Source organism: Oculina patagonica, chromosome 5 (assembly GCF_052425735.1).
Source record: "Oculina patagonica isolate OP01 chromosome 5, crgOcupat, whole genome shotgun sequence".
Classification (NCBI taxonomy): domain Eukaryota; kingdom Metazoa; phylum Cnidaria; class Anthozoa; order Scleractinia; family Oculinidae; genus Oculina; species Oculina patagonica.
The window spans coordinates 22,967,172-22,990,957 of NC_135762.1; the positions used below are offsets into that span (position 1 = coordinate 22,967,172).

The 23,786-nt window shown below is 38.7% G+C and overlaps 2 protein-coding genes across 5 annotated transcripts; one reads left to right on the forward strand and one right to left on the reverse strand.

Moving 5' to 3' along the window:
• Positions 1 to 229: 229 nt before the first annotated feature.
• LOC144653344 (beta-2 adrenergic receptor-like) lies at positions 230 to 15,425 on the forward strand. 4 transcript variants are annotated; one of them, XM_078513319.1, is made up of 3 exons: positions 230 to 415; positions 888 to 955; positions 13,627 to 15,425. In XM_078513319.1, the coding sequence occupies exon 3, from the start codon at positions 13,628 to 13,630 to the stop codon at positions 14,558 to 14,560; it is 933 nt and encodes a 310-aa protein (XP_078369445.1). In that variant the 5' UTR covers positions 230 to 415; positions 888 to 955; position 13,627; the 3' UTR covers positions 14,561 to 15,425. The 4 variants fall into 4 exon arrangements, with proteins under 4 accessions (XP_078369445.1, XP_078369446.1, XP_078369444.1 ...); XM_078513320.1 differs by lacking the exon at positions 888 to 955; XM_078513318.1 differs by lacking the exons at positions 230 to 415; positions 888 to 955 and adding an exon at positions 5,536 to 5,614.
• A 3,670-nt stretch (positions 15,426 to 19,095) lies between these two features.
• Positions 19,096 to 21,520, reverse strand: LOC144653345 (uncharacterized). The gene has a single exon (XM_078513321.1). It carries the CDS (start codon positions 21,225 to 21,227, stop codon positions 20,127 to 20,129), a length of 1,101 nt encoding a protein of 366 aa, XP_078369447.1. The 5' UTR covers positions 21,228 to 21,520; the 3' UTR covers positions 19,096 to 20,126.
• Between the last annotated feature and the right edge of the window lie 2,266 nt (positions 21,521 to 23,786).

Here is a 23,786-nt window from a genome sequence, read left to right on the forward strand (position 1 = left end):
GGTTTTTAATTTTTTTCTGTGTTTTTTAATTAATTTTATTCAACAGTATCACGTCCGTGACCTTAATTCGCAGCTAGCCAAATAAAAGTTCTCCGAAAGAAAAAAGAAAAACACGCAAGAAATTATTTTCATTGATGACCACTGTATCCAAAAACTTTAATTTCCCATTCATTTTTGCCAGGAGACGGGGCCGGTTTCTAAATGCAATGTAATTTTATCAAAGCAGCAAGCCAAAATAATTACCAAATATTATCGGAAATATGACAGCCATTGATGTCATATTCCCTGGTTATTAGGCACATGTCTATCACTGATGCATATAACCAGCCCAAGGTTAGGTTCAATACTAATCGATATGTTTATTTCGACGTAACTCATCCGTTCGAACGCCGAGGACGCGTGCTACAGATTTCAGGTAAGGCTTCTAAGACTATTTTTTCCAGTTGAATGTAATTAACTTCGCTTAAGAACTTATTTTAGAAGCGGATGTTTAATTTAAGAAACAATGACACATTTTATTAAAAACGTTTGTTTTACGACCTGCAAAATTACCTTCAAATGGAAACACTGAATGAAGGGAAACATTAAAATAATAGTTTACAAAGAGAAAAACATCAGAAATGTTACAATATACTAAACAAAGATGTATAAAAGCCGATCAAGACGGATTTCGAAAGACGAATTTGTAGAAAGCAGGCTAGATTTTTTGAGATGCACAAACAGTGACGCCGCTCATTAAAACGTGCTTCTAAAAACAATAGAATTATTTAGGTGTTTGGAGTGCAAAGCTTTAATTTTATACTGTCTTTCTTTGTTTTATTTTCCTAATGCCACTTTTAAGATCAGTCGTAAGAAAAAGGCATTCTAAATATTGCGTTTTCTCGTAGTAAAATTTCATGTTGTGTAAGTCGATATAAGGCCGGAAAGGTGTGCTTCTTTCTCGCTTCACCCAAAGGTAAGGAAATACCTTTGTTAATCTTTGTCTGATGTTATCGCAGTTTAATATAATTTCCTGAATTGTTTTTAACAATTCAAATACAACATTCGTCGATTCGGTGCACTGGTAGAAAGATTCAAAATCTCCGCACAGTTCTCCAAAACTCTTATTCTTAGCTTATTCCCAAGGGTCATCGACTTCTAATTTCTCCATACATCTACAAAGCCGATTGGCAAGGAGATAAGTGGTGAGAATAAATAAAATCATCAGCAATTACAATTTTTAAAAAGCAAAATGTTTCAACATCGACTTTCTCCTTCTGCTGCGTTGTGCAGAAGTAGATGGGTGACTGTTTTGATCTATCACCAAAATCTCAAAAATGACTTTTAACGAAATTACTGCCAGACAGTAAGGAGAGTTAATATAATGATAAACTTAGAACTGAAACGTGGCAAGTTGAGGAAAATATCAGACATTAATAAATAGAAGATGAGTCCATAAACCGCAGCCAAGTAAAATGTGTCGCTTAATAAGCATTCTGAGCAAGTAAATATTGTGGCGAAAATTTTATGGCAACCTTGAGAAGAATTCGTGTTTCATGTGTGCCTGTTAATTCAAGTCATTTCTCTCTGGTATGACCGCAAAGTTCATATTTTCCCCATAGGTTTAAAATATTTGATCGACGCCTTATTCTTCAGTTTAAAATTTAAACTCTCCTTTCTGATTATTGCCTTCAGCACTGAATTCTTTTATTTGGCCGAAGAAAAACCGGCATACAATAGAATAGTTTGGCAAAAAAATAGCCGGCAAAAAATAGTTTGTTTCACTTTCACCACATGAGGAGCAACTGACTTCTTTTACTTTCCAGCAACGTTGCAGAACTTACGCCACGCTAGAAGTTTGATTCCCTCCTCTATGGATTATAAATTGCTACTAGGCAAATTGTTGAAACGATTAAAAGCCGTTTTGCCCAGGTGGTTGTGGGTTGTTTAAATTGGGCGGTTTGTCGGTTGGTAGCTGAATTCAAATTTGGATCAGTGCGGGTTTGCTTTTTGCCTGATAAAATCTTAGCCGTCTATCAATTTCTGTTACCCTATATGATACATATATATTGTATACAGTGAAATCCCAATTTCACAAACCGTCAATTTCTCAAACTCCCGATAACTCGAACCAAAAGTGACTTCCCTTTCCTTAGTCAAGCACTGCAACTTTACCACCGATTTCTCGAACTAATTGATAACAACGCCAAAATGTGCACGATTCACGGGTTAGTATAAATGAACATTTGCATGAGAGAAGGGCACCTGCCAATTATAATGTGAACCATTGACAAGCTTTCATGTCTATACATCTCTATTTTATAGGCGTAGCGTGGCTGTAATTGTTTCTAAGACAAACTCGGTGCTCTTGTTTCTAATTTTCGAAGCATTCACGGCGGCAGCGGAAACGTTGCGGAGCTTTATTTCCTGGCAATTGTCATACAAGAAAACGTTTTACATAGCCAAGTTTGACACTGTCTGACTGTCTATAAAAGGTTTGTAATTTTGATAACATTGCATAGTGAGCGTTTGTACATTAACTAAATACACAAATAGTACTTTCTTCCTCCGATTGTCCTTTGTTTAGTTTCGAGATTTACCGTGTATACGTGAGAGCATGTCGAAAGTCTAATTTCGAGAGTTTCAGCGGCCACCAAATGAGCCTCCCGGGCGTTATAATTTAAAGTTTCAAGCAAACGAGACTATAACTTTGAAAACTGTTCAGCTCAACAATATTTCAAAAACCAATATCGCAATCCATTTCAATATTCGTCCCTGTACCTTCTTTTTTTTTGTATTTTCTGTGTTATTGAAATGTTCCTTCACCGTTTTAAGAGGTTATTTAATATTTCACGGAATTTGATGGTCATTTCCTATAACTAATTATAAATTTGGCTAAAATCTGTGACACAGTCCCTTTAACATTTACAGCCCGTTGGACTCCGGGTCGAGCAGTCTGGGTTCGAACCATAGTTGGGGTCATTGCATTGAGTTCTTGGGGTAGACACTTAACTCTCATAGTGCCTCTCTCCACTCAGGAGTGTAAATGGGTACTGGCGACCAGGCAAAATAATGGAGGTAACCCGTCGTGATGGACTAGTATCTTTCTCGTCCCCAGTCGTCTTTTGAGTCCGTCTTGAGTCGACTGCTCAACACGGAGGGAATCATGGGAAGGAAGAGAAGAAGCGAAGGAGACGACTGTCGTCTTTCGCCTTTACTCCTTCCCATCACCCTTCGCGTCTTGCAATTTTCGCATAAGAGACGACTGGGGACGAGTCAGGACTAGCATCCCATCCTGGGGCGTGGCAATACTTAGCCTAAATACTCCTAGTCGCTTCTTGCTACATGCTACCACCCCCCTCTCCACCCCTCCCCCCTACCCCCCGGGACTGCCGGCAAAAGAAGACTTTCGTACCTTTACTTGACCATCACAGGGATAAGTTAAAGGTGTGTTTGATTCAACATGTTTCAAATTTCCAAAAGAAACGCACGTACTTTTGTTTAGTTACCGTAGAATTCCGGTTATAAGCCCTGGGCTTATACAACTTCGTAAGGGGTTTTGGGGTGGGCTTAAGCGGAGGGGCTTATATCCGGGAGGGCTTATAAGCAGAATGAAAAAAACGTTTCGAAACGAGCCACGGGAGTGTTGATGGAAATACGTTTTTTAGTTAAAAACGCATAATAAAGCAACATTTAGCCCTATTCAGTACTGTCGTCCGGGAGAGGGGGGCTTTTATCCGGGGGGGCTTATAATCGGATGTATTTTTTTGTTTCCAAGATGATGGGCCTATAACCGGGGGGGCTTATAAGCGGGGGGGCTTATAACCGGAATTTTACGGTATAGTAACAAACCCTTAGCGACTTTCGAAAGGATTGCCGTTGCAAGTATTGTTCCAAAGGAATTTAAATAGCTCGTCTGCTATCATCTGAGACCAAGCTTATAACATTCTCATTTCCGAATGCTAATCATTTCTGTTTATTAATCAGTACAAGAAATGTTTCTTTAATACGTGACGATTTTTTAAAAGTTCTCATCTCCTTGTCTTCTTAAAAAAAGTATTCTCAAACTCACTAATAATTCATCAAATTAAAAGAAAGGAAATCATAACCGTGAAGGAGGTTTGGATACCCGGTCTTAATAAGCATAGATTTTTACGATTTTATTTCTCCGTTTACTCCGTAATTTTTATTTCGATTGAGAAGATATATCAAACACTCGAGACAGTGTTTCATCGGCTATCCTCGAATGTTGTCAAAAATATACTCCGCTGTTTGTGGTATTTTGAACTCTCCTCTCGGTGATTGGATATCCCGATGAAACACTCTCACGCGTGTTTAACTCAGTGTATTACTTACAATCAATAATGGTTGATCGCTTCCAAAATTTGAATAGTCCCAGCCCAATCTACTTCAAAATCAATGTTGTCGATAAAATTGGTATGGAATATCGCCTTTAGCTACAATGTTGTCTAATAAACATGAACTAGCTATGGCGTAGAGAAAATGTCAAAACAAAATTAAACGTACTAGATTAATTTTTTGGCAATAAAACACAAGATGAAAAACAATTCCCACTATAGCCATATAACTCAAACAATATGTCAGTTTTCGGTAAACTGAAATGAAAAATTAGCTGCCGGAGGACATCATGATGACAAGTCCTGAACACATTAACAACAAAAATACTTCCCGTGTTTTCCTTTATGATTTAGTTCTTAGTAATAACCCGAGCGAAAGAGCCACATTGGGAGAATTTCGCTCGAGGTTTACTGCGGTATCGACCGAGGGCGATAATCTCCCAGCACGGCCTCAAGCTAGTGAGGGTTAATAACAAGTTTATTGTATGGCTCTCTTTGACGCGCTGTTGCCTGCGTTTTGCCAGCCAGCCAGCCAGCCAGCCAGCCAGCCGGGCATTAAAATCGCTTATAATGGCCGAGGGCAACACGGGTAAAACCGGCCTTGATTATTAACCAATTACAGCGAGAGTTATATGTAAACAACCTCTGGCCATGCACATAACAAATTTTTTTACCCAGGCGAGTGTGAGAGAAAGCAATAATGAAAAGTTAAAGTAAACCAAAATAAACATTTGTGGCAGAAATGGGATTTAATAGAGGGATTTAATAACGAAAAAAACGCACCCGAGAACATTGTTGAACACGCGGAAAATTTTAAGAACACTTCTCTCGCACTTCTTTTGTGTTTTTAAAAATTTCAAAGTGCTTATATAACTCAACAATACACGAAGAGCAAGTTATTTTATTTCTTTTATAAAATGTCAAAGAAATTACGCGCGCTCAAACTTGTGACGTAGCCGCGTGCATTACTCGATAAAGCACGCGCGAGACGTAAGCCGTGTGCTTTATGGGCGACGATATGTCTCTCACGAACTTTTTTCTTAACAGTTTGATTGTCAAAATTGAACTATAAAACACCTACGTAATTGTGCAAACGGAACTGAGGCAAGTGAAGCCACTTTCATCTGTTGTAAACAAAAGTGCAGCTGAAGATAAAATAATTTGGCATTGCCATATTTCTAGATTTTCTCCTGATTGCGACCAAAGTTTCTGACATCGGCGATTTTAGTAACATTCAAAGCAAAAGGATAAAACTTCGAGGAAAACAATTGTTACATGTAAGTAAAATCTGTTGACTGTAAAATCTGTCTTCAGTTTTTGTTTTAAATCTATCGGCCTTTCCAGGTTTTATCTAGTTGATTCTTTTCCTTAATGTAATTTTTTTTGTGTCTGTTATCTTTCTCGCCTTCTGAAGAGAGTGGTAATTTAAATAATAATGTAATAATGTTATATAAAGGGTATTATCGAGACCCGTGATCGGTCCTTTTTATTTCCAGTGAAACGGGAAATGGCTATTTTTTCCTCGCAAATCGTGATTTCCATAGTAGCCTTGAGCCGTGATTTACCACTGAACTGTTTTCTTTTATTTTCCGTGAAGCGTGAAATGCCAGTACTATACTGATTTCGTGAATTGTGAAAGGGCCGTTTTATTTTCCGTGAAACGTGATCTTTACTCCCCTTTACCACCCTCTCTTAAATGTATGGCCTATGCTAAAATGCATGTTAGTACTTGGATGAAAATATAAACAATTTGGGAGGATGCGACCCAATCTTAATATAAATTATTTTAAAACTTTTATTATCAAGTTATTTCACCGTATGACGATGTGTGTTGAGTAATTATCGGGAAAAAACACTGATAAATATCAACTGACCATTTAAAGCTAAGCCAAATGCATGGGGATTATGAAGTCTCAAAAGATTTGATCTTCAAAGCCACGAACACTCATTATTTTTAATTTTCTTTGTCGATAAATTTATCGTGTAAAAGACGATATCAAAACTCACTTCCCACGTTATTTCTCGAAACGGAACATGCGGTTAAGACAATAAAACAAAAGTGCAATGTTATTATTCCTTTCATCAATATTTCCCACAATATCGTCGATTGTCGCGCGATTGCCGGTAGCAAAAGAAGGTTCCACTTTCCATGCTGTGAGGCCAAATTTGCGGCATGAATCGATTTGATTGGTAATCAGAGAATTGAGCGACGAAATGAACAACCTACTACAGGTTAAGAATGAAGGCTTGAGATTTGCTTCCCTTTTGGCAACCAAAACTACCATCTGTTAAATAAGCGACTACACCCCTTCCCGAGTGGGTGGGGTGGGGTGGGGGACTCTCATATGAAAGATAAGATAAGAAAGATAAGATAAGATAAGATAAGATAAGATAAGATAAGATAAGATAAGATAAGATAAGATAAGATAAGATAAGATAAGATAAGATAAGATAAGATAAGATAAGATAAGATAAGAACTTTAATAGTGAACTCCCCACAGGGCTTTTCAGTTTCTAAGATAAGATAAGATAAGATAAGATAAGATAAGATAAGATAAGATAAGATAAGATAAGATAAGATAAGAAGATAAGATAAGATAAGATAAGATAAGATAAGATAAGATAAGATAAGATAAGATAAGATAAGATAATAGTGAACTCCCCACAGGGCTTTTCAGTTTCTATTTACAATGAAAAATAAAAACTTAAATTCTAATATTTACAAATGAAATTAAAATTAAATTAAATAATGATTAAAAGTTTAAAAGAGCCTGGAAAGGGACGGAGATGCTCATCGGAACATTTGAATTAATTCCCTAAAGGAGACCAAATGTTTTGCTATAGCTTTTTGCGACCCCTTAAAGATACCATTTCTCATTCCCGATCGGTTTAGAGCTCTAATCAAATCAAATCAAATCAAACTTTATTTATAAACGCGACACTTAAGAGTACATACAGTTCTCGTTAGAATATGTCTGTCCTGATTTAAAAAAACAAGGCCCCAGGAACTGCCTGGGGCCAGCAACTCTCTTAGCCCTCCCCTCCCTTCCCCCTGTGGATTTCAGAGAGCTCAGGGGCACTGCTAGGAAGCCTTCCCATGCCCGGTCACAGCTGAGCTCTCAGTGGTCTCAAGGCTTCTGAGCCAGCCCCCCCGAAACCAAAAGCCAGGAGCAGTCCTGACCACATTTCAAAGCAAAGTCTTTGCAGAAAACAAGCCAAAAACCTGACTTTAGCCACCCCCCCAGCCGGATTGCAATTCAACAGCTGACCCAGGGCTCCCTAGGGTTGTAAGGTCAGGGCCCCAGCTTGCTGTCCACGGGGTCGGTGACGTTGCCCCCCCCTCAAATTTCTCGGGCCGCAATGGCTTGAAGGCCGACCGAGTCGGCCTTCAAGCACGGATCCCGGAGTCCACGTTTTGTCAAATCCAGACAGATGTACGTGTGTAAAAATAAACAATCTATATAAATAGAAATAGAAAAGGATATTTAAAATTCTCTAAAACGTTAAAAATTATCATTGATATTTACAATTAATATTTACCAGTAAAAATTTAAAATATATAATAATTTAAATGTCAAAAATTACAGGTACTAAGGGACGGACCATTATTTTCTTGGAGGGGGGGGGGATGAAAAATTTTCCTCTGCAAACCTTTTTTTTTAGTTTATGCACCTCTGCAAACATTTTTTTTCGAAATTCTTACTATTTTTTGTTATACATATCGTTTTTGCAATCAATTTATTTTGTCTTTCCAGGCCCTGCAAACAATTTTTTTCAATATTTTCATCCCCCCCCCTCCAAACAAATAATGGTCCATCCCTAAAGGTACTTAAATTTAAGCCATATAGGCCTTAAGAGATCGAATAATATAACGGCATTTTTTTCTTCACGTGCAACCATAAACGAGACCTCGTGGGCTAAAAAAATGGTGTTTTGTCCTGAACAACCGAAGTGAGAACAAAATCCGTAATTTACTCCCCTAAGTGCAATGACGAGCATCCCTGTCTCTTTCATATAGGAGACCCCCCCCCCCCCCGGGGGAGTCCTGTCCCGATTGTGCTCGACAACCTTTGAGCAACGTTGGCATTTGGAGCAACTTTTTGCGGTTTTTGAAACCGAGAAAGTTTGGCCTTTCTGAGCAATTTTTGATAGGTATAGAACACATCTGTCTTGATTTAATAAAAGGTGGCTAAAGTCTGGCTGTCAAGAAAATTGAATGGGGTTGAGATTTTTTTTTTTTTTTTTTTTTTTTTTTTTTTTTAAGGACATGGGAGATTATTTGGCTTACTTTCAGTGGAAATGAAGTGCTTTCAATTTTTTACTCATGGCTTTTATCCCTTCTACCTACCTACCTACCCCCCCCCCCCCCTTCCATTTACTTTTGGTTAGTTTACCCAGGCTCCAACTCGCCATATCTACCGAACTTTGAATTCTAATGGCGCGCGCTGACTTGTAGAACAGAGGTGATCTAGTTTTTCATTTTGCTGTCTAAAGGAAGTTTGCCGGAGGACATCATTAAGTCCTATGAAGGTGGAAGTCTAACGATTTGCAAGTTTTGCGTCGGCTGTTATTGTACCTTAGAACAAAGCTTTAACGGGTTGAACTCTTGACTCGGTACAGTTTTGCTAGGTACAAATAGCGTTGTGCTTGCTTTAGACGGCAAAGGTCTTCAGCCACATCAACTAGCACTCGGAACTAGACTTTAGGGCTGATTTGAAGGCGGTCATGGCGATATTCGGCTTGAACTCTTCCTTGGCTGGAGACTTAGAAAAATTCTGTTGTAATGTCCGGGGGTATTGGTTCCCTTTATAACGATTTTTTTCCACATCCGGGGTATTACATTGCGAATAAGATGGAAAGGTTGCAAAGAGCGCAGCTGATGGTCGAAAGGAAATCACTTGAAACCCTTATGTGAGTAGAATTCTCTTCATTTGATGATTATTTTGCCGTTTGGCTAAGCTAGCAATCAGAGCGGCCTGTGATTCGATAGTCAGCAGCAATTCGATATGCGGGGTTTCCGGCCGTGAATTGACATGAACTATGACCGAATGGTCTCGCTGAGTCATGAATTATTTAGTTATTTTAATCCCGAATTCGTTGAAAATGAAGCGATCGTCGATGTAAAATGCTTTCTGATAGTTCATTTTAGACCATGCATGGATTTAGAAAGCTTCAGTCCATCTCTCGCTCCGGCGCTTTAAAAATTTGTTTTCATTTGATGTTATTTCATGTTATAAACAAGTTAATTAAATTGGTAGAATTCATGATTTGAACAAAATGCCGTAAATGCAGTATTTTTGGTTCATAAAGAGATTCATTAGAGTAATTTACGTTGAACATGAGCTATAACTAGTCGATTCATTCAAAGCTTCTTGCAAAAATATGTCTTTAGAACTAGAGCTGTGTCAAAATCTTTAGACACCTTTTATTAAATCAAGACAGACATATAAAAGCACGAAAAAAAATCAATGATTTTAGTGAGAGTAAACTTCAATTTATGCGAATTTCTTGAATGTTTATCAACCTTTTGAACACATGAGCAGTCACTTGTAAACGTTTTATTCCATATTTGCGAGCAACTAAGTTTCAAGCTATTTTTCTTGACCGATGTTAGCATCAGACAGTAATAAATAAAAGAAGAGTCCATAAACCGCCGCTAAGCAAAATGTCTCGTTTAATAAGCCTCCTAAGCAAGTAAATGTGTCGAACTGTGGAAAAAATTTACGGCTAACTTAGTAGTCAACTATTTGTTTCGTAAGGGCCTGTTAACGTTAAGCTAAACTCGAGTCATCCCTATCTAGTATAACCGAAAAGCCTACAGCTTTCCTCGTAGTTTTAAACGCGCTGTTGCCTGTGTTTTGCCAGCTTCTTGCCGGGTATTTACCCCGGGGGGGGGGGGGGGGTACTTCCATAAATTTCGGATAGGGGTGTGCCGCCAAGGTTCTTAAACCCTGACCCTATTTAAGGATAAAAAAAGCGAAAATTGATACCCTTTTTAAGGCCCAAAACCGAAAAATGACACCCTATTCAAGGGGAGGAGAAGCGTTCCGTGACGACCGAAATAACGGCTAACCGCGCACGGCAAGACACAAATCTTTATAAAATCGCTTTTCTAATACCTGAACAGAAAATTCAGTTTTAAGATATCTTTTTTTCGTTTAGCTGGGCCTTTATTTTAGCTAAAAGAATTTAGGTACCCTTTCTAAGGATCACACCGGGAACACATTGCCAAAAGGAGCAAAAAATGATACCCTATTTAAGGACCGAGAACCTCAAAAACCATACCCTATCGGGCGGCATATACCTATATAGGCCACATATGGGAGTACCCCCCCCCCCCCGGGGTATTTACATCGCTCATAATGCCCGTGGGCAATACGGTTTAATAAATCAAGCCTCTATTTGACTAGCCAATCACAGCGAGAGTTATTTGTAAACAATTGCAAATTATTTGTTACGTGCTAGGCCAGTATGAGAGAAAGTAATGATAAAAGAAGCCTGAACATTTCTAACCGAATCAAATCCTTGAAGGGATTTAAAAACTGAGATAAGATCTTTTACGTTATGGGCGATGATATTAATCTCTCGCGAACTTTCTCTGACCATTTGATTGTGAAAGACGACTGCGTCAAAATTGAACTATCAACCACTGACGTAATTGCTCAAAACGGAAGGCAATTTTAACCACTTTCAGTGTTAAACAAATGTGCAGCTGAAGATAAAATAATTTGGCATTACCATATTTCTAAATTTTCTCCTGATTGCGACGTGACTTCAGCGATTTTAGTAACATTCAAAAGCACAAGGACAAAACTTCAAGGAAACCAATTTTTACACGTAAGTAAAATCTGTTAACTGTAAAATCCGTCTTCAGTATTTTAGTTCCATCGGCTTTTCTAGGTTTTAACCCGCAGTAAATTATTTTCCTTTGATATCTTTTTAGTGCCTCTTATCTTTCTCGCTCTCTGAAGTGTACGGCATATGATAAAATGTATGTTAGTATTTGGATGAAAATATATTCAGTTTAGGCCGGGAGGATGCAACACAACCTGATTATAAATTAGGTAAAAATTTGCAAGGTTTTTATGATCAAGTTATTTCCCCGCGTGACGATGTGTGTTGATTAATTATCGAGTGACCGATTAATGTCAACTGACCATTTGTGGCTAGGCCAAATGCATGGGGGATTATAAAGATTAGATCTTCCAAGTCATAGACACTCACTATTATTGTCAATTTTCTTTGTCGATCAATTTGTCATGTAAAAAGATATCAAAACTCACTTCCCACGTAATTGCTTGTAACGGAACATGCAATCAAAACACCGTCTTTGTTAAAAGTGTACCTGAAGTTTGGATAATTTCAAGTAGTCACACACCTAGAATTTTAATTCTGAATACCTTATGATAGGAATATAACGAGGCATTTTAACAACGCGAACAAAATGTACGCGTAATAAAATTAACGCGAATTTAGGAAGCATTGTCTTTTTTTGGTTATTTTGAGACGGTAGGAAAATGAGACTCTTCTCTGACTCGCGCAAAATTATTGACAAAATCCAGCCAATCAAAATCGCTACCTGCTTTATGGGTCGTGACGTCACTGAACAGCTTAACTCTCTCGGAAGTTTGAACTACTGTCCCCGGGGATGGAGAATGTAAGTTAAGAGCGTGCGTTTCCCCATGTTTTGTTTCCATGCTATTTTTAGAAAGACAGGCGCCCTGGGTTAAAATTGCTCGCACAAATGTCATTTTTGCTTTCCATTTACGGAAAATGCATCTGTGACAGTCGAAGGGATTCTAATTTACTTGTTCGCGGAAATGTGAGTGTTGTTTACCAGTAAATGCAAAGCAATCACTAAAAAAAAAAATAAAGTAACATAATTAAAGACTAAGTCCATGCCAGTGTATGAATTCATTTCCCCTGTTTTTAGCAACAAAACAAACATGGCGTCACATTATACGATGTGCCAGTGTATTCGGTCCATTTCTTCATTCACAGGAAATGAATTAATCTGCTGATCTTGATGTTTTCAGTTCTGCACTGTTTTGCGATGTACCATTTACCCGACAGAATGTAAACGCGTGGGCATCGTTTTAATCTATACTACCTGGAGTAAAAAAAAAAAAAAAATGCAAACGGTAAAAAAAATTAAGGGTTTAAATAATACGAGGTACATTATTTCGCGTCTTTCTGCAGCTTGTTTTCGGACAATGCAATTACACCTGCGGAATAACTAGCACAGAGTGTGAATTTTAACCAGCATAGATAGCAAATTTTAAGTATACCTATTGAATGAAGCATCAAGTAAAATACAGCTTGCGATTATCTCAGGATAGCTTGTTACGTGAACAGAAAAATAATTAGAAAACTCATTCAAATAAGGAAAAAAAGAAGATCTTTTTCTGTCACGATCTGAAGTGTTCATTTCCCACCTGAAAAGTGATGTGTCTGCGAAATGACAGTAGTAACAAAAATAGCAGTCGAAATATGCCTGAAAATAAATATTTTATTTTATCGATGTCAGTGACAAGGCCAAGAAAACGTTGCTGTCAATTTATATTTGGATAGATATTAAGAGAGAAAAATCCAAGTTAGCTTCTTTTCAAAGGAAAAGGGGCGGGGATACAATAGCATTTGGGATAAATGCGAAATAATAGGGATTCCAATAACTTTTTTAATCGACCAGATCTTTTATTTATTCTAGAGCACGCCCGCGTGAAACTGTCACCAATTTAATTAGTTCCTTTCGTTCAACCTCGGGGAAATTCATGGCCCCATGGTATTGCCATCTAACATGAGATCGAAAACGGTAATCAAGATGCAGTTTTATTCAAACAATCAAATACTTTTCATCCAAAATTAAAGTTGGCTTATGTTTCAAAAAAAATATGGGAATTCTTATTTACATAAGCGACATTTAAATGATATGACAGTTCACTCAATAGAACTCAATAGACATTTCCTGTCACCGAGGCAGTCCAAAACGAATCTTTTGAGAGCCACTCGTCACTATATTTTACTTAAACGTTTCCTCTCAGAGTTATTGTTATTTGTTGCAAAGTTTCGGAGCAGTGATGATATATTGTTGAAAGGATACAGCAAAATGACTCAACCGCAAAATTTTACTGAAATGAGCCAAGAGTAAGACTTTTTTTGTTTCTTTTATTTCGTCCATTTATTTACGCTTCTTGTTTCTCTGGGTATTAGGGCTGCAAGTATAGTTTTAATTTAAAAGCTTTACGGCAAATAGGAAGCTGACTAACAACACATATCTTTTCGCGTTTAGGATGATTATGAACGGCGGAGGAAAGCCTCAATGGTTTCTTGCACTTGGATGGCTTCTCTCCTGCTTCGCGCTCGTTGGCAACAGCTTCATCATTCTGCTGATTGCTTCGAAACAGCAGCTGCACCGTTCCACCAACTGGTTCCTTGTGTCGCTGTCCTTCGCTGATCTCGGCGTTAGCTTGAGCTTGTTTCCCAGTGACTTTTTCTGCCTACCGAACAAGGAATGCCAACATGTTATTCTTGCTTCTTTTCAGTGGGCGTTTTTGTACGCTTCCGTGGCAAACCTTTGCGCATTAACAATGGATCGCTACGTAGCGATCGTGAAACCGTTCAAATACGTCTTGCTCATTTCAACGAACCGTGTTGTGGCAGTTATCTCCGTGGCTTGGATTCTACCTTTTATCTTCGCCTTCGTCCCGTTTACGTTCATATACACTGAACAGAGCGTAGCCATCATGACGAAGTACGCCTATGTAGTGCTCATCGTTTTCGAATTAATCCCTCCGGTAAGTTTGCTGTTGGTCACTGCACATATGCTTTTCATCGCCAGAAAACACGCTCGCGAGACGGACTCCGTCGCGAAGCAGCTACGGTACAATCACCCCGCGACAGGCAGCGGCAGCACACCACCCGTGCGGCATGCTAACAGGGCTAGACCCTCAGTGGTTTTCATCACATCCATCGTTGTATTTTTCTTTCTGTGTTACTCGCTGACGATGGGCCTGGGCTGTTGTATATATTTTTTGAAACGTTGTGTTTATCCACGAGAGTTAGACCTGGTACAACATTTGCTCTTCATTGCAAACTCCGCGTTTAACCCGCTCGCCTACGGACTTCTCAAACATGACATAAAGAAGGAAGTTAAACAACTTCTTCGTGGTGGCACCGCCGACGGGCAGCGCTCGTCCTTTCAGCTGGAACAGAGGCATGCATAGAGAAAAGTTCATTAGATCATGGTTGCGCGAAGATGTCAGATTACTCTTTTGACCATTCTTCGGAGATTTTTAAAGATTTCCCGAACTGTCCGAACGTCGTGTAAACCGATTACCAGACGTTCTCGAACATTTCGGAAGATTGCCAAAGATTACCGAGGAAGCAAACGTGTCGCCATCGAAACCTTCAGCTACAAAGTAAAAGATGTCGTTTTGTGTACAGGCTCGAAATTCTTCAAAAGAGAAAACTCTTGTAACTGCGTGTAATATATATAAAAGAAACTTGAAAAAACTGAAGGCACGATGATTCTTCAGAGAGAAAGCTCTTGTAACTATAGTATATATAAAAACCCGATATTAATTAAAGACGGGAACTTAAAAAAATAACTATTTAAAAAAGCCGAGGGACGTACGTATCAACAAATAATCTTGAAAATCGTAGATAGATAAAAGTTAATATTTAAGCTGGTCTTTCTACAGTTCATGTAAATATTTTGCTAATGATATAATCGAGGAAGTGTACATAGATAGACCAGTTTCTAGTTAAGGTGGCTGGTAACGGTTTCCAGCACTTTCCAGCTCTTATACTTTGACGGGTCATTACTACAAATCTTTATCAGTTGATGCTACAATAACGGTATGAAATTAATGCCCAATGATTGGTGAATATGTTGTGATTATTTTCATGACGTCAGTGGTTACTATAGCAACAATATAACCTGTTAAAAACACCCTAAATTTTGGCTTTATGTGCTTATAACTTTAAAACGAACTCGGTGACCCCCATTTTTTATAATTGAACATTGATCAGCATGTTAAGATACAACTTTTTGCAAAGTTAAAAAAATTTCTACGAAGCGGTTTCAGAGCCACCTTAAATATTTGAAAATTTAAGGTGGCTCTGAAACCGCTTCGTAGAATTTTTTAAAACTTTGCAAAAAGTTGTATCTTAACATGCTGATCAATGTTCAATAATAAAAAATGGGGGTCACCGAGCTCGTTTTTGAGTTATAAGCACTTAAAGACAAAATTAAAGGTGTTTTTAACAGGTTATACTGTTGCTATAGTAACCACTGACGTCATGAAAATAACCACAACATATTCACCAATCATTGGGCATTAATTTCATACCATTATTGTAGCATCAACTGATAAAGATTTGTAGTAATGACCCGTCAAAGTATAAGAGCTGGAAAATGCTGGAAACCGTTACCAGCCACCTTAATTCAAAATCTGATTCAGGAAATAAAACAACGCCTTTGGCCAAAATTGCCTCGCTCACAAAACTGAGCCGCATTTCCCTTTAGTTAACGTTCACCACACAACCTATTTAATTTATCGTGGTTATTTCTCTCAAATGAAGAGGATCCGGCACCTTTCTCGATACCTATACTTACTTTTTATGGAATATATTGGCGAGCAGCCGGTAGCGAGGACTTTTCTACTGCCGGTTGGGAAAACTTGAAAAAGTCGCTCCTTTCTTCCAAATGTTATTTTGCCGTTTCGCTAACTGGGATACTTAAGATACATGCATATTGCTATTCATTTCGTTTGCTTCTTTTCCAACTCATTTATAACAAGAGAAAATACGAGGCTCAGAAACTTGTTCTGAGATAAATAGAAGGAATCTAGGCGAAGTTTTCGTTTTATGAAAGTGTTTTAGGAACACCGGCTGTTTTAGCGGAAAGTGTTTTAGAAGAATCGTCCGCCATTTCGGTTTTTTGTGTTCTGCTGCTATTATGCCAAATGGCATAATGCCAAGCAGAACATATTGCTTTCGAAGGAGGGAATGGAATGTATAAAACAATAGAAAGATGTAACAATAGAAGTCTGTAACAATAGATAGCAGATACTTTCCTATTTGTAGACTTAGTAAAAAGGTATATCTATCAGTTAAATTTGCTATCTTAACAATCAACTAGTCTACATCATAAAAATAAACAAAAATCAAAAAAATTCTCGGTTTCTGATATAAAAAAGGTGCCTGTAAATACAAAATTTGTAACAAAAGAGCGTAACAATGGGGAGCCCAGGCTCCTGCCAAGAGCTCACTGCCCCGCTATATTAGTACGTGTGTGTACGACGGGTTTCAGCTGCTTTCAGAGTTGTGGGTCGTGACGTACGCAGTGGTCGCTAACGACGACGAATACGCGATCAGCCTTTTTTTCCGTGGAGTGAAAAAAATAAACCCTCGCCGCCCGTTAGCTAACGTGAAATAAAAAATAACCAAAGATCCCATCCTGTATACGTCCGGGTAAATGCATAACGAGCTACCGACAGAAAATATTGGATTGTTTTCAGTTTGTATGACGTTTGCTATTTATACGCGCTAAAACAGACCTTATTGTGGTTTGTGAAGTACGCAGCGGTAGCTGGCATGTTGCTTTGCATGCACAAGGGTTACGACTTTTAAAGGTTTCACGGCAAATGTCATAATAACTTGCGTGACGAATTATCTTGGTGTAGGCCGAAAAACCGAAGACAGTTATCAATGTTGATACGTTATGCCAGCAGAACACACGGACCCATTAGGGCCCTATTTTTCGGTCTTGTCTGAGTCGTGACATAACTCGCGCGCTTCGCTATAGCCCACTTGCAAAAAGAGTGGGAGCCTGGGGCGAGGGTAGACGCGCGCTGAGTTGTGGGATCGTTTGGGGGGAGCACAACTGCTTTCTTCTCTTGGAACTCTGTAAAACGTCACGTCAGAAGAATTGTTTGACTTGTTTGTGCACAATTGCACAAGGGCACACAACAACCCACACCTTTTGGCATCTTTCAAACCTTTCGTGATCTGGCATAATTTCTTTTGTTTACAATTTCGTGCGCCCCCAAACGATCCCACAACTCAGTGCGCGTCTACCCTTGCCACAGGCCACCACTCTTTTTGCAAGTGGGCTATTGCATGCACTCAGTGCTGCTCGTGACAAGTGCAGCAAATGTGTTATTCTTTGTTCTAAAATGTGCTTTGATTCGTTCTCTAAAAGTGTTATATTTATGAAAGAAACTATATGTCATTCTTCTTTCTAAAATCGCTCGTAAAAAGCTCGGTAAAATGGCCTGCACCATTCTATTTAAGCGGTACTTCGAAATGGTAAAACTGAGGCACAGTAATTTGTTCGATTCTGTTTCTTTCTCCTAACGCTTATCATGAAAAGCGCAGGAAATATATATGTAATCCTTGTGGAAAGCACAGTTCAAATGCCACTCTTCATTGTAAAAGCACTTCTCGTTGAAAGCCCAGTAAAAAAATGTTTGGCTTCTTTCTGAAAAAAGCACTACGCGTTAAAAGCCCAGTAATATATGTTTAGCCTTGTTCTAAATAAAGCGCTACTCATTAAAAGCTAAGTAAAACATGTTCGGTTTCGTTCTGAATCGATTCTGAAAGTGCTACTTGTTATAAGCCCAGGGAAATATGTTCGGCTTCGTTCTAAAGGTTCTAGTCATTAAAAGCCCAGTAAAACTGACATGTTCTGTTTCGTTCCATCAGTTCAAGAAACTCAGTTCAAACGACTTAAAAGCCCAGTGGAATATGTTCAGCTTCGTTTTAAATAACACGCTATTGTTTAAAATCTAGATATATTGTTCGGCTTTGCTAAAAAAGCGCTACTCGTTAAAAAAAGCCAAGTAATTTCAATTCAATTAAATATGTCCAGCTTTGTTGAAAAGCGCTACTCCTAGAAAAAACAAACTCAGTAAGTACTAATATAAAATCATGATTGTTCACTTGCAGAATCTACGGGGAGGCTCCGCCCGAAAGGGGAACTTTTTCAGGCGTCAGGGATTTCACAAGTTTAGGTATACGAAAGGGTATGGAAATCTGTCATTTAGGTTTTTTCAAAGGGCCTTTAATTAACATATTTCGAACAGATGCAATTTATGGCTGTATTATTTCAATTTATTGAGCGCTACATGAAAATGACAAGAAAACGTCATGTTCTAAGTCAATACCATGTCTTTCAGGTATATAAAAGGGGTACCTTATTTCAGTAAAAGGTATACGAAATGGGTACAATTTCTGTCAAAATGGTATATAAAAGGGTAAGGGGTAATAAATAAGAGACTTTGCGGCTACGAGGGTAGTCTGTGAGCATGTGTATGGAATGCGGAATGCAGGCAGGCCTGCCAATATTCGAAAGTAGTTATTCTGCCTTCCGTTGGGGCTTGCGATAACTCTCCAAGTCTCGCAAACTTTCTCTCATGTTTTTCTCAAGCTAAAGTTTGTAAACACGAAGCGGTCATTTTCTATTTCTTTTAAGAAAAGCCAACAAAGCGGTGCAGTAATACATCATCATACCGTGTTTACGAAGCCTAATGCAAAACGACTAGCCAATCAGAGGCAAGTATTACTCTGCACGGCATTTGCTTCATAACCGATCCATGTAAACCTAGATTGAGACTAATGGTCAATATGCGAAATTTATTCTGACAAGGAGCTGCTTATAGGGGTCATGTAGGACTTTTCGTCAGGTCTTACATGCATGGCTCGCTTCCCTTTGAGAACATATTTGCATAAAAATGATTTTTTCCAAAGGAAAATCATTCTTTTGTTTCACTCCTCCAATATGGCCGCCATGAACACACTCTATATACCTAGCCCCAAACACCATAGCAGCTGCTACACTAGAGGACCACTAGAATTACAAGCTTTAATACAAGAGTTGCTACACTACTGGCTTATAGTTCAGAGCTTACCGACGCGTTAGAGAGTCTATGGACCATCAAAGAAGGTATAAGATATTATCAAATACCTTTTCCAGTTCACTTGTATGTGACACCATCTTGCATGGACATTCCTGAATGACCAAAACACTGATTTTAGTCGAACCTTTGAGAGGCCTTATGCGCCTACTGGCACGATGAGTCATGATGATGATGATGATGATGGTGGTGATGATGATGATGATAAGTCGACTGGTGAGTAGCCTGCGAGCAGGCTCCCGATCTGATCGGCGAGCGAAGCAAGCCGAGAAGGGACTAGGGGAGGAATAACCCGCTTTCTTTTCGTCCCTTCCTAGACCGGAGAGCCTGTTCACAGGCTAACTGGTGAGTAACGCAAACATGTAAATCAAATGAAACACAACTGCCAAATACATCCCGGCTTTCTTCAAAGTCATGCGTCATTATTGTTTTTCTAGTTTTATTCTGATTGCCGGGCTGGTTTTAGTTATTGACCTTCCATGAGGGTGGTAAAGGGAGTATCTCAGAGTACGTTTCACACAAAATAAAATGGCCAAATAACGTTTCACGTGAAACGATTTCACGTGGCGATCACTCACGGCCATGTACTGGTCACGCAATTTACCATTCGTAGTTTTGTTTTCAAGGGCTGACTGGATAATTTTTTGTAAGGAAGAAAGAATCACGCTTTCAGTCACATTTCACGAAAAAAAACACAGTCATTTCGCAAATCTCATGAAAGAAGTCGATTCTTGGTTCTAAAAAAAGCCAATCACGGATCACGAAAAACCCTTTACCACCCTCTTACATGCAATAAGAAGCTTATATGACTTATGTAGTTCAAACACCACGTTGCCATGAAATATGTTCTAGTCAAGAAAGACGATCATGGTTAAACAGCCGCATTTCCACCCGCGGCTAAGCTGTTTTCACCACTTGGCTCGATGCGATATGCTTGAATAGGAACGGATTCTCCAGGGGGGATGTTGTAAGCTGCCTGTGGAGGTCGAGGTTGAACAAATCTCAGCATCATCTCCATCATACGTAACTCATGTTGACGATTTAACTCACACTGCTTTTCATGAAACTTCATGAATGCCTCATCCCTTGCTTTGCCTTCATCTATCATCAGTGCCATTCTTTTCTCGATTGATTCATTCATCTTCTGAATGCTCTCAGACAAGTCACACAACGCCTGTTCGTGACCGGATATTACCGTGACCTTTCTCTTACGTGACATAACTTTTACTGGCGACGTTGCCTCTTTTTCTGCGACACATGACTTTTCAACACTTTTGTTTACATCGACCTCTTTTGATCCTTCATTGGCGGTTGGCTGGGAGTTTTTGCCCTCGTTCAGTAATCCCGCGTCTGTTGAATGAGCAGAAAAGTCACTTTCATTTTCTTCATCCCATGTCATGCTATTGTCAACAAGCCGTTTTTCACTTCGAAGAGCACAAAAAGTAGGTAAATCGCCGCAACCAGAATCTAGCATCGATTCTTCTTCATTATCAGAAGATTTGCTCTCGTCTGCAGAACCATCAACATCACAGACTGTTCCAACACGCATCAGTTCTGCGTTTGTTTGGGTGAGCCCTGGGTCGAGAATTTTAAGCCATTCTGGTTTTTCAATGGCAGCCAATTTCATATCGCCACTTTTGATTCGGTAGTTATATTTCCTCCTCTGGTCTTTCATCCATTTGTACTTGATTCGTAGTTTACTGATGGACGTCTTTATACTGGGTTGAGCGTTGAATTTCCATTCACCAATCTCGCTCCTAATCTTCTGTGTCACTTCATCAATAGCCAGTTGTTCGTCGTAAATCTTCTTGATATCAGCGAAGATTTGATTGTTCGACGACTTCTTCAACGCTTTGCTCTCCAGTTGAAACAAAAACGAGTGCTCTGTATTGACAAGAATCTTGGCAAACAGCATTATTTCCACGTTTGACCACCGTCGTATTCGAGATTCTTTCAGCTTTCTCGTCGCCATCTTGTTCAAACAGTAAGTGTGTTTATGCGTCTCAAATTTAATTTATGCGTCATTGCCTAAGATTTATATTGGAAGATGCATATTACGTCGAAGAAAATTATGTCAACATACATCCGGAAAGCGTCAAATAATGGATCTATAGGACGAATAGTACGTCTGCTATGTAATCCGTAGCGTATTACAGTCTTTCAAGATAAATTCAGCTTTATTGGTCTTTATTATTTCAGACACGAAGTTGTTAAGCTCGTCTTAATTAATTACGCGTCTCATTAAATATTCGTCTTTTATGATAAATACGGCCATTGAGACAAATTCAGTGAATTGATCTAAAATGTAAATTTTAATAATTTGATCGGTCGCTCGGCAACAGTCGATTTCTTTGGAAAAACGAAATTATAATTAAGTATTAAGTGCGAGAAAGTTGAAGTAAAAATAAAATGCAAACTGTGAATTTGAACAGCGGGTTCCTATAACCGATCAATGCAAAATAGAAATTATTGTCGGAAACTCGGGTAACACTGGCCATTGGCCATCCGATGTCTGCAAACATTTATTTGTTTTTTATTTTGCTTATGCAAACAATTTTTTTCAGGATTTTTGATCCCCCCCCTTTCCAAAAAATAGTGGTCCGTTCCTTATATTATAACTGTCTCTAGAAATTTAACTGGTTGACGCGGGTTTACAAAGTTTATTACAGCCCATATCGCCTTCAATATTACACGCAAAGAGCCGTAAAGATGTCGCTGATTACTTTCAAGGTCTATAAACGTGTCGGGTAAATTCCTACATAGCTCATATTCCTACATATGCTCAGTGGGGTAAAATGTAAACAGTGGCGTCAGCAAATATTCGCCAATAAAATGTTTGTCACTGCCAGTTTGACATTACTCAAAGTCAAAACTAAAGGAAAAAGGGAAAAAATCAGAAAACCTCACTGAACAGTTGTACTGGAAGAGAAGCTGACTCACGATTCACGTCTAAATCAACTCTTCGCTCACGGATTACATTTAAGGTGGCTCGTACCAGTTTTTCTTGCGTGGGAAGTCTGGTGACTAGCGCGCGCGTCACGCTTCATACCTACGAGTCACGCGCGAAATTTGAAAAGGAAAACAAACATGGCGGCCCAGCGCGAGGTTGCTTTTCTTCAATTTAAGAAAAAAATTCGCGTTCAACTGAAGTTGTTTCAACAAGAACATTTTAAGTAAACTTAATGTTCGTCAGTCAAAATGTTTTCGGATCTCACTGCTCGAGTTACAAAAGCAAATTTGCATGTGCTACGATCGATCTCGTCGTAGATCGTGAGTCAATTCCACACTTTTCTTTTTCAGCTTATTTGAGTTCGCTGTCAAACACATGATTATTCAGACAAAGAAATACTTTAAAGTAAGACCTAAGAGGCACAACTGGCGCCAACTGAAACTGGCTAAATCCCATGAAATCCTGAGTCGAAAAGTTTCGCAGACAAAGCGAGGGGAAGTCCACGCGCGCGTATGTGCCCGCAAAGATCAGCGGTAGTCAGAACTGAGCATGAGTAAATGCCAAACTTTTAAAATCGAAATTTTGAAGTGCGCGGAAACGCGCGTGGGAATTATCGAATTCGCGAAGGCTTTAGCAAGAAAACTAACCCGATGACCCCTATTTTTTATTGCCCTAATATTTTCCTTTTTTGTAAAGGAAACGTCAGGAAAAATCTAAAAAAATTCTACGAAAGGAATTTTTAATTACTTACAAATTGCCCTTTTTTGCATTTGCAAAAAATCCGCTTCGTAGAAATTTTTTAAAATAATTATACAGTTTCTTTTTCAGATGCCAAAAGTTATCACGAGAAAAATCAAAGTGCCCGTTGGGCTGTCTCGTGTTACAGATCAGTAAAGTAGCACCCGTTGCTAACAATCATATAAGCTCAGAAAAACCATCTCCGGATTCTACAATATTAATTTTCTTCAACGGAAACAATCAGTTATACGAAACAAAACCTGGAAAACAAAAAACAAAAAAAATAATTGCATTAAAAAACAACTACTGAACACCAATACACAACATCGCGTACCTATCTATAAATCCCTAAACCTCTATCAAATTACTTCTTACTTCTCCAAACTAAATGACAAGTGAAATCGTTCATTAACATACAAACCGCTCTAAATATATCTGTGATGCTTACCTACTTGTACTAGTCTTGATACAATAAACAGCAAATACTAATGTGATCTGTCCACTAGCTACAACTCACAAAAATTATTACCAAGTTCATAGGAATCATGAAATCTTGCAATTTGTAATCTACTGAAGCTTTTAACCTACTTCTGAAATATACAGAGCCAGGAGCGCATTACTAGTAATGGCTCCTGACAAAGCCCCATTCTGATGACTTAGTGTCTTCAAAATGTCATATAACGTTCTAGAAATCGTCCTTTAAATAAATATTCTATTTTACATAACTTGTTCAAAAATCACAACTCCGTCGTGCGCCACTAGTGAGCATATGAAAAAATTAAGGTCAATATTCAACAACTACTTCTGCTCTGCCGCTTTTAAGCGGTTTTATCATCGGTCTTT

Excerpts from the sequence above, each read along its gene's own strand:
- LOC144653345 (XM_078513321.1), bottom strand. The coding sequence starts at position 21,227 with ATGGCGACGAGAAAGCTGAAAGAATCTCGAATACGACGGTGGTCAAAC.
- LOC144653344 (XM_078513317.1), top strand. The coding sequence starts at position 13,267 with ATGACAGTTCACTCAATAGAACTCAATAGACATTTCCTGTCACCGAGG. Across the intron at positions 13,482-13,626 it reads TTTACTGAAATGAGCCAAGA|GATGATTATGAACGGCGGAG; the intron begins GTAAGACTTTTT and ends TTTCGCGTTTAG.